Source organism: Bufo bufo, chromosome 6, assembly GCF_905171765.1.
Source record: "Bufo bufo chromosome 6, aBufBuf1.1, whole genome shotgun sequence".
Lineage (NCBI taxonomy): Eukaryota > Metazoa > Chordata > Amphibia > Anura > Bufonidae > Bufo > Bufo bufo.
In genome coordinates this window covers 236720189-236731149 of record NC_053394.1, presented here as the reverse complement: position 1 = coordinate 236731149, position 10961 = coordinate 236720189, and the positions used below count along the sequence as shown (strand labels likewise).

Below are 10961 nucleotides of genomic sequence, written 5' to 3'. Positions count from 1 at the left end.
CTCTTCTTCCAACTCTGGTAGTTCCATCCACTATAGGCCTTGGCTATTATGTCTGATTTGTAGGCTTCCAGACCTGCTTCATAGGGCAGAGGCGCTCTTGGCCTCTTAAAAGGCAACCATGTGCACATTCAAATTGCTAGTCATCCACATGTATTCAAGATGTTCTCCCCAGTAGGAGGGTTCTTGAGCATTCAGATTCCTAGTCTCTAGTGACCAGAAAAGGTGTATTCCCTGCTTGACTCCAGCCTGACTGCTGACTGACCTTAGCCTATTTTCCAAATTGCCCTAGTGCTGCCCGCCTTGACCTCTGACTTGCTTCTCAGATTTGTTTGTACGTTGTCTGCCCCCAACTTCGGCCTGTTACTGGACCTCGAATATTGCCTGTTCCTTGGTGCTGCGCATAAATGTCTGTTATTGATTCAGTATGAATCTATGAAAATAAAATGAAACTGTATGCCACCTATGGTATCAGAAGCACATGAAGTTCCATGAAACGATCTTTTGTGAAACAGCTGCAGGAAGAAACTTTTAACGTCTCTCTGAGAAACATAGATCGGATCTGTGTTGGCTGAGGATGATCTTGTACCCAAATAAAACAAATGTATCAGCTGAAAATAAATGTTTTATTCAGTAGCAGACTGTATTACAGAGAGCAGACAGAGACTGGATTTAAGGATGGTAAATCAAAGAAGACTATTATAGAAGAAGAACATGAGTGCAAGGAGAAGGACATTCCATATTGCACTGTGATGTTTTCATTTATTAAAGGAGTAGCTTCCTTGATCCTGACAAGGGTCTGGACAGCAGGGATTGCAGGGATCTGCCAGGAAAGAGATAATAGTTTAGAACATGACAAGAATACTATATGTATCATTATGCATCTACCATAACCTAATCATGTATCATGATTTCCATAAAACTTGTTGGCTTGTAGGATCAAACCATGAGTACATAGTACAGAATTGTCACATTGATTGTAGTGTCCTTTCTGTGGTCTGCATATTTGTTTTTTGGAAAAAATTGTATTCTGTGTAGTTTATTCAAATTCCTGTTAGCATTGGTTTAATTGTGTGCGAACATACATACAGAAATAGCTGTCAATCACTTATTGGGACCGACCACTGGACTCAAAGTTTCAAAATCAGCAGAGATTTTAATCAGTTACAAGTTGCGCTAAATCTGTTATCTCAAAACTGCTCAATTATTACCCTACATCATCCTGCCCGCACATACTGTAGGATATGATCTTCAACTTGTACTGTATACAGTTATGCAAACTAGAACAGTTTTCATATACTCCAATCTATTGTCTACATGGTTTGCAAATATAATTGTCATATGCTTTAACATATGTTGGAAAATACAGCATTATGTATCAGTGTATGTAAGTCACAAATAAACAGAGGAAAACTATAATGGAAAGGTTTGAACCTCTTCCGTGTTTTTTCCCAGATCTGATTTTGGCTTACCAATATTAATGCATAATACCAACTAAATCCTGGTAATCCCCTAATCTATACCCTGTGTGACGGGGAACCATATAAGCAATTTTGTTGCAGTAGTAACGGAGGCGTAGGGGGAAGGGGTGTTGAGTGCTGCATTCATAGTGTCATCTGCCTATCCATTTGTAGGCTTACACAGGCTATGGAAACCTTCACCACTGTGCTGTAATTGTTTATGTGCTCCTGCACCACATAATACAAGAGAAGCACAACTTGTGAAGACATTGTTATAAAGCTTTTAAAGAGGTTGGTCACTTTCTATAAAAATTCCGAGAACCTGCTAACCTTGTGGACAGTAGCCTTGCTATGTCTTACCTGAGCTACCTGGTTCATTACCCCTCACTGCCCATGATTCCAGTCTGTAAACAGTCGATGCTGACAACTGGCACATCCATGGCAATCAAGATGATAACTAGGCTTTAGCAAATCAAACTCTGGAACCTAGATCAAACCTTGATCAAACCCGACTCCGGATTGCTAATTTTAAATTTCTTTAAAGATGCAGAAATTAATACCAAATTCATTCACTGAAGTCTTGCATGACTTCGGGTGAAACTACTTTTGCCTCCAAGGAGGCAATACATGTTAATGCTATAGAGAGACAGGTCAAACGAAGTGTTTGAAAGAATCGATTTCGGATTTATGATGTCAACACTAATGATGACAGTCCCATGATTAACACATAGCGTCACCTGCTTATATATTTTTAGGATTGTGCTAAAAGCATTCAGTTTAGTCACAGATACATGCAGTGACATTAGCACAGAACAGCATACGTCCAGGGCAGTGGTCTCTGTGGATGTGACCACCACCATCTTTATTACCTTTAATGCCTTTAATGCATGTCAGCATTCACCATTTCCAGAACAGATCTATGGGCAGCAGGGGACACTGATCTGGGGTTATCAGATAAAGCATGAGGAAGCTTAGGTTCTCCTAGCCTGGTGCCCACAAGATTAGACTGTTATAAGCATTTTCTCATTCGTTTCAGTGCCACCGCAGCAGTGGTGAAGCCATACACTGCTGCGGCTATTCACTGATTGGTTACAGTGGTTAAAGTGGTTACACAGGTGTACAACGCATCACCCCTCCAAGCAAATAATAATTAAAAAAAATAAGTGGACCACTGGAGTGAGTGCAATACTGAGATGAAATAATGGTTCTTAATCTGTTATTTTATGGTACTTCCCCTCTGTTTTCTGTTTCAGAAATCCCCTTTAATCCATGCTTAGATACCCATCAATCTGGGACCCTTTATCTAAATGTTTCTGTCTGTATGTGTACAATGTTTTTAATCAGATAACATATTACATTGCATGCTTAGTTCTGTTTCATCTTCTCTTTTGCAATTCCCAGTTACAATACAGCACTTAGGCTTCATTCACACAGGAGGCAGAGCAATAGGGCAAACTGTTCCGGCAGACAAGGTCTCCGGATCCACCGTAGCCAGATAGTGCAGAATGCCCGCCGGACCCCATAGACTATAGTGGGCTCTAGTGGGAATCTGATCCCTCCCCAGCATTTATGCCAGGATTTCGTTAGAAAAAATTTAAATCATGTAACTAACAGTTTTTGTCCGCCCAAATCCTGGCATAAATAGAGGAAAGCAGCCGCAACCCTGCTAGATCCCATTATAGTCAATGGGCTCCGACTCTTAAAGGGGTTGTCCGGGTTCAGAGCTGAACCCGGACATATTCCCATTTTCACCCAGGCAGCCCCCCTGACTTGAGCATCGGAGCCGTTCATTCTCCGATGCTTTCCTTTGCACTGCACTAAATCGCGCAGGGCAAAGGCATTTTTGGGAGTTCCTGTGATCAACCGGGCTCTCCATGGGGCTTCCAGGCAAAGGGTTCTGCCCAGAAGTGAGCCCGGTGACGTCACCTGCACTGATGGGTAGGCTTTAGAGCTGCCCTATCCTGTAAAACGGCTAGGGCAACGCTGAAGCCCGCCCATCAGAGCCGGTGATGTCACCAAATACCGGTAATTACATTTATTATAACTTAAAAGTAAATGTCTTACAGTTTACATTTATTGTGTTTACTGCTGTGATATAAGCTTACCTTGCTTGTGGAAATGGTGTTGACCATGATGATTATGGTGAGAGCCATGATTCTGAATTTCAAATTTACATGCTAAAAATACACAGAATGGGATTAAATTCATATTTACTGGTGTATATTGTGCACAATTTTGTGTTACTTGTTCATACTGTGTATTAACAGACCTATTTATAAACTGTGGTAATATATCAGAAAGCATGTCCACATTTATACACCATTTTACAGTTTATACATAGAAATAATCTATATGGATGGTTAAGCAACATTAGAAACAGTCAACAAGCTGGTCATCAGGCATGGTTCTTACAAATTAGCTGAGCTCCTATAATATAGTGGTTGATTCCTACATCATAATGCTAAATTTTATATGGTGTTTCATATCATTCAAATCGATAGAGAAAGAATTGTGCAACCATTGAGTAAACCAAGGAATTCTGGAAGAATGAACATGTAAATCCATCACACCTGTGAATGCAGTTGTAAAAAGTCATATAGGTACTAATCAAAAAATTAAATCTATTCAAACTTTCATGTACTTTATATCCATGTAAAAACTATAAAGTACAGTTTGATAAAATTGATATTTGCTTTGGCTTTTATAGTAAAAACTTACGGTCTTGGCATGGATTTACACAGATAGGGACTTTTTGGCAGGGGTCTTTGCATGGATTCTGGCACTGGATCTTTTGGCCACATCGTCCTCCTTTGATTCCAGACATGATTGGTTCCTGGTTCAGTTGTTTTCTCTGGATCCAGAGATATTGAAGAGTAGAAGCTTTTTTTCCCCAATGATGTTTGATTTCAGATTACTCTGTTTATATAGGGAAGCTGGAATCAGGATACATTCCTCGTATGGCTGGTCATAGCAACATTTACAAGGTGTTTACATATACACATGTCTGCAATAAAACTTAATTTAATATCACATGGAACATTCTTTTATTGATACATGAGCTAAATTAATAGTAATATCATGACTAGACATAAATAATTACAGATAAAATGTATCACATACCTTACTTATTGCATGTGCATGGAACAGAGGAGTTTGTCACACCTTGTGATAATAATTAATACGTGCAAACTAGAGATGAGCGAGTTTCTTGAAATTGGTTTTGGGTTCAATTTGTTGATTTTATTTCTTTTTTTTATAGATTTTTAGCTAAATTGTTTGTACACAAATCAAATATGTTCCAATTGCTTATAAAATTGGTATATGACACCCTGAGATCTCCTAGGACTTTGATGTTTATATATTTTCATTATCTTTTTTTAAAAAGATTTCACAAATTTTTGCTCTTTCTCACAGAGACAGACATATATAGCTAAATGCTTGTTTGACTCTGTTAACTAACAGTGTGTTTTTTCATATTAGAATTATTTTAAAAAAATGTACCTTATAGGGGGCAGATAGTGTTTAAAAACACACACAGTGTTATGCAGAAAAAAGCATCACAACGTCCTCAGGCAGAGAGTTCCATAGTCTCACTGCTCTTACCATAAAGAATCCTTTTCTATGTTTGTGTATAAACCTTCTTTCCTCCAGACACAGAGGATGTCCCCTCGTCACAGTCACAGTCCTGGGGATAAATAGATGATGGGAGAGATCTCTCTATTAGTGATGAGCGGCAGGTGCCATATTCGATTTCGACGAAATTTGCGAATATTCGATATAATATTCGTTTCATATTCGTCGAAATTGAATATTCGTCATTTTTCTAGTTATCGCGATTATTATGCGATTTAAATAAGGGCGTATTGCGATTTTAAATTAAGGCTACTTTCCTATTGGTTTGATATCTAGAATTATCTTCATTTTAGCTACCTATTCGTCAACTTCGCTAATTCTAGCAATCAAATAGGAAAGTTGACTATAGAGACAGCTAAGTTTAATTCGCTATGCGATTATATTACTTTGCTTTTTATTTTTATTTTATTGAATAGTTAAATACTTGATTATTATAATGATTCTATTTATAAAAAAAAAAAAAAAGCAAAGTAATATAATCGCATAGCGAATTAAACACAGCTGTCTCTATAGTCAACCTTCGTATTTGATTGCTAGAATTAGCGAAGTTGACGAATAGGTAGCTAAAACGAAGATGGAGAATACTTAGTTATCTACGTTTTGAGGAATATGACGAATACATTCGTCATATTCGCTAATTCTACCAAGCCAACCATAGTAAACCAGGTCCAAGTTGAAATAGCAATTCGATTAATTCAAGTTATAATAATCGAATTTTGATTTCAACTTAGCACTGCTATATTCCATATTAGGCTAGAATTAACGAATATTGAATACAGCAGTGCTAAGTTGAAATTGTAATTCGATTATTATAACTTGAATTAATTGAATTGCTATTTCAACTTGGACCTGGTTTACTATGGTTGGCTTGGTAGAATTAGCGAATATGACGAATGTATTCGTCATATTCCTCAAAACGAAGATAACAAAGTATTCTCCATCTTTGTTTTAGCTACCTATTCGTCAACTTCGCTAATTCTAGCAATCAAATAGGAAGGTTGACTATAGAGACAGCTGTGTTTAATTCGCTATGCGATTATATTACTTTGCTTTTTTATTTTATTTTGTTGAATAGTTAAATACTTGATTATTATAATGATTCTATTTATAAAAAAAAAAAAAAAGCAAAGTAATATAATCGCATAGCGAATTAAACACAGCTGTTTCTATAGTCAACCTTCCTATTTGATTGCTAGAATTAGCGAAGTTGACGAATAGGTAGCTAAAACGAAGATGGAGAATACTTAGTTATCTACGTTTTGAGGAATATGACGAATACATTCGTCATATTCGCTAATTCTACCAAGCCAACCATAGTAAACCAGGTCCAAGTTGAAATAGCAATTCGATTAATTCAAGTTATAATAATCGAATTTTGATTTGAACTTAGCACTGCTATATTCCATATTAGGCTAGAATTAACGAATATTGAATACAGCAGTGCTAAGTTGAAATTGTAATTCGATTATTATAACTTGAATTAATTGAATTGCTATTTCAACTTGGACCTGGTTAACTATGGTTGGCTTGGTAGAATTAGCGAATATGACGAATGTATTCGTCATATTCCTCAAAACGAAGATAACAAAGTATTCTCCATCTTTGTTTTAGCTACCTATTCGTCAACTTCGCTAATTCTAGCAATCAAATAGGAAGGTTGACTATAGAGACAGCTGTGTTTAATTCGCTATGCGATTATATTACTTTGCTTTTTTTTTTTATTTTATTGAATAGTTAAATACTTGATTATTATAATGATTCTATTTATAAAAAAAAAAAAAAGCAAAGTAATATAATCGCATAGCGAATTAAACACAGCTGTCTCTATAGTCAACCTTCCTATTTGATTGCTAGAATTAGCGAAGTTGACGAATAGGTAGCTAAAACGAAGATGGAGAATACTTAGTTATCTACGTTTTGAGGAATATGACGAATACATTCGTCATATTCGCTAATTCTACCAAGCCAACCATAGTAAACCAGGTCCAAGTTAAATTAGCAATTCGATTAATTCAAGTTATAATAATCGAATTTCGATTTCAACTTAGCACTGCTATATTCCATATTAGGCTAGAATTAACGAATATTGAATACAGCAGTGCTAAGTTGAAATCGTAATTCGATTATTATAACTTGAATTAATTGAATTGCTATTTCAACTTGGACCTGGTTTACTATGGTTGGCTTGGTAGAATTAGCGAATATGACGAATGTATTCGTCATATTCCTCAAAACGAAGATAACAAAGTATTCTCCATCTTTGTTTTAGCTACCTATTCGTCAACTTCGCTAATTCTAGCAATCAAATAGGAAGGTTGACTATAGAGACAGCTGTGTTTAATTCGCTATGCGATTATATTACTTTGCTTTTTTATTTTATTTTGTTGAATAGTTAAATACTTGATTATTATAATGATTATATTTATAAAAAAAAAAAAAAGCAAAGTAATATAATCGCATAGCGAATTAAACACAGCTGTCTCTATAGTCAACCTTCCTATTTGATTGCTAGAATTAGCGAAGTTGACGAATAGGTAGCTAAAACGAAGATGGAGAATACTTAGTTATCTACGTTTTGAGGAATATGACGAATACATTCGTCATATTCGCTAATTCTACCAAGCCAACCATAGTAAACCAGGTCCAAGTTGAAATAGCAATTCGATTAATTCAAGTTATAATAATCGAATTTTGATTTGAACTTAGCACTGCTATATTCCATATTAGGCTAGAATTAACGAATATTGAATACAGCAGTGCTAAGTTGAAATTGTAATTCGATTATTATAACTTGAATTAATTGAATTGCTATTTCAACTTGGACCTGGTTAACTATGGTTGGCTTGGTAGAATTAGCGAATATGACGAATGTATTCGTCATATTCCTCAAAACGAAGATAACAAAGTATTCTCCATCTTTGTTTTAGCTACCTATTCGTCAACTTCGCTAATTCTAGCAATCAAATAGGAAGGTTGACTATAGAGACAGCTGTGTTTAATTCGCTATGCGATTATATTACTTTGCTTTTTTATTTTATTTTATTGAATAGTTAAATACTTGATTATTATAATGATTCTATTTATAAAAAAAAAAAAAGCAAAGTAATATAATCGCATAGCGAATTAAACACAGCTGTCTCTATAGTCAACCTTCCTATTTGATTGCTAGAATTAGCGAAGTTGACGAATAGGTAGCTGAAAAGAAGATGGAGAATACTTAGTTATCTACGTTTTGAGGAATATGACGAATACATTCGTCATATTCGCTAATTCTACCAAGCCAACCATAGTAAACCAGGTCCAAGTTAAAATAGCAATTCGATTAATTCAAGTTATAATAATCGAATTTCGATTTCAACTTAGCACTGCTATATTCCATATTAGGCTAGAATTAACGAATATTGAATACAGCAGTGCTAAGTTGAAATCGTAATTCGATTATTATAACTTGAATTAATTGAATTGCTATTTCAACTTGGACCTGGTTTACTATGGTTGGCTTGGTAGAATTAGCGAATATGACAAATGTATTCGTCATATTCCTCAAAACGAAGATAACAAAGTATTCTCCATCTTTGTTTTAGCTACCTATTCGTCAACTTCGCTAATTCTAGCAATCAAATAGGAAGGTTGACTATAGAGACAGCTGTGTTTAATTCGCTATGCGATTATATTACTTTAACAGAAATAGAAAATGAGGGCGAGCACTCTACACCTGGACCCAATCAGTATTGCATAAAATATTTATTAAATCACCATATAACAATATGACATAAATGGACCATAAGAAACTAAAATCTAAAATACATTGTAAAATACCACTTGGGAAATGGTTAAATCATGTCAGTCTCTTGTGTTCCAAGCTACTGATATAAATGTAGCAAATATGTTTCACCGATGCATTTCGTTATCCCATGCGCATATGTAGATAGTCAATAGGTTAAGCTGACTCGTGTGCGCTGCTCCGATGTCAGCAAAGCAATAGCGCAGGTGGATTCAGCAATGCCCGCTACCGCATATGTACTTTGCTTAATATCCTTGGATGCCAATAATTTGGCCGTGCACAATTAGTTTGTATGCCTTACCGCATGAGGTTTGAACTTGTGGTGTTCCTACCTTCCTCTCACTTGCGAGGACGTCTATCTGGACGTGTGCGGTGAGTAGGCTGCGAGCGACTGTTCCGGCGTCTAGCTCGTGGTATCTGTGATCAGCTGTTCCCAGATCTCGCGGGATTTCGGAAGTGGTATGTGACCCGGACTGCACAGCAATACTTTGAAGGTCTGTACTCGGCGTCTCAGGAATCCAGCTTCTTCCGATAGTTAGAGTATTTGCATGGCCATGCATAGATTGCGGAGATACTTCTGTTATAGGTGTGCGGCCCAGCCGCACACCTGTAACAGAAGTATCTCCGCAATCTATGCATGGCCATGCAAATACTCTAACTATCGGAAGAAGATGGATTCCTGAGACGCCGAGTACAGACCTTCAAAGTATTGCTGTGCAGTCCGGGTCACATACCACTTCCGAAATCCCGCGAGATCTGGGAACAGCTGATCACAGATACCACGAGCTAGACGCCGGAACAGTCGCTCGCAGCCTACTCACCGCACACGTCCAGATAGACGTCCTCGCAAGTGAGAGGAAGGTAGGAACACCACAAGTTCAGACCTCATGCGGTAAGGCATACAAACTAATTGTGCACGGCCAAATTATTGGCATCCAAGGATATTAAGCAAAGTACATATGCGGTAGCGGGCATTGCTGAATCCACCTGCGCTATTGCTTTGCTGACATCGGAGCAGCGCACACGAGTCAGCTTAACCTATTGACTATCTACATATGCGCATGGGATAACGAAACGCATCGGTGAAACATATTTGCTACATTTATATCAGTAGCTTGGAACACAAGAGACTGACATGATTTAACCATTTCCCAAGTGGTATTTTACAATGTATTTTAGATTTTAGTTTCTTATGGTCCATTTATGTCATATTGTTATATGGTGATTTAATAAATATTTTATGCAATACTGATTGGGTCCAGGTGTAGAGTGCTCGCCCTCATTTTCTATTTCTGTTACATTTATTACTAGAGGAGGGGTGATCCTCTACATTGGGCTAGTAGCACCAATTCCAGAACCCCGCCTGAGGTGAGCCACCACTTTTGAGTCTATAGATTATATTACTTAGCTTTTTTTTTTTTATAAATAGAATCATTATAATAATCAAGTATTTAACTATTCAATTTAAAAAAAAAAAAGCAAAGTGATATAATCGCATAGCGAATTAAACTTAGCTGTCTCTATAGTCAACTTTCCTATTTGATTGCTAGAATTAGCGAAGTTGGCGAATATGGAGCTAAAACGAAGATGGAGAATACTTGTGCTCCACTAATGTGCCCCGCCGCAGTATGTGGGTGTCAGCACTTCAGCAATAAGCGCTTCCATCTGTATTGATGGAAGCGCTCATTGCTTCTGGGCCTGCTGGCACCCCTGTGAGAGCCGGCACCCGGGGCGGACCGCCCCCCCCACCCCATCCCGGGCACGCCACTGGTCTTTTTCCATGTTAGTGTTACCCAGTGTTTTACCATTTAGTATATAGTGATGACTTGTCCCTTCCCATGTGCATAACCTTACATTTATCAGTCATCTCCCACTTCTCTGCCCAAGCCTCCAATCTATCCAGATCCCTCTGTAGCAGTATACTGTCCTCTTCTGTGTTAATTACTTTACACAGTTTAGTGTGATCTGCAAAAATGTATAATTTACTGTACAAGCCTTCTACAATATCATAAATAAATATATAGAAGAGAATAGGGCCAAATACTGACTTCTGTGTTAGCCCCAGTAGTGACAGTGACCTAATCTTT

The 10961-nt window shown here is 37.2% G+C and overlaps 1 protein-coding gene across 1 annotated transcript; it reads right to left on the bottom strand.

Moving 5' to 3' along the window:
• Positions 1–604: 604 nt before the first annotated feature.
• On the bottom strand, positions 605–4349 carry LOC121005361 (proline-rich protein 9-like). The gene is made up of 3 exons (XM_040438052.1): positions 4176–4349; positions 3563–3634; positions 605–820 (listed from the first exon to the last, which is right to left on the bottom strand). Exons 1-3 carry the CDS (start codon positions 4279–4281, stop codon positions 756–758), a joined length of 243 nt encoding a protein of 80 aa, XP_040293986.1. The 5' UTR covers positions 4282–4349; the 3' UTR covers positions 605–755.
• Between the last annotated feature and the right edge of the window lie 6612 nt (positions 4350–10961).

Excerpts from the sequence above, each read along its gene's own strand:
- LOC121005361 (XM_040438052.1), bottom strand. The coding sequence starts at position 4,281 with ATGTCTGGAATCAAAGGAGGACGATGTGGCCAAAAGATCCAGTGCCAG. Across the intron at positions 3,635-4,175 it reads TGTAAATCCATGCCAAGACC|CATGTAAATTTGAAATTCAG; the intron begins GTAAGTTTTTAC and ends GTGTATTTTTAG. Across the intron at positions 821-3,562 it reads ACACCATTTCCACAAGCAAG|ATCCCTGCAATCCCTGCTGT; the intron begins GTAAGCTTATAT and ends CTTTCCTGGCAG.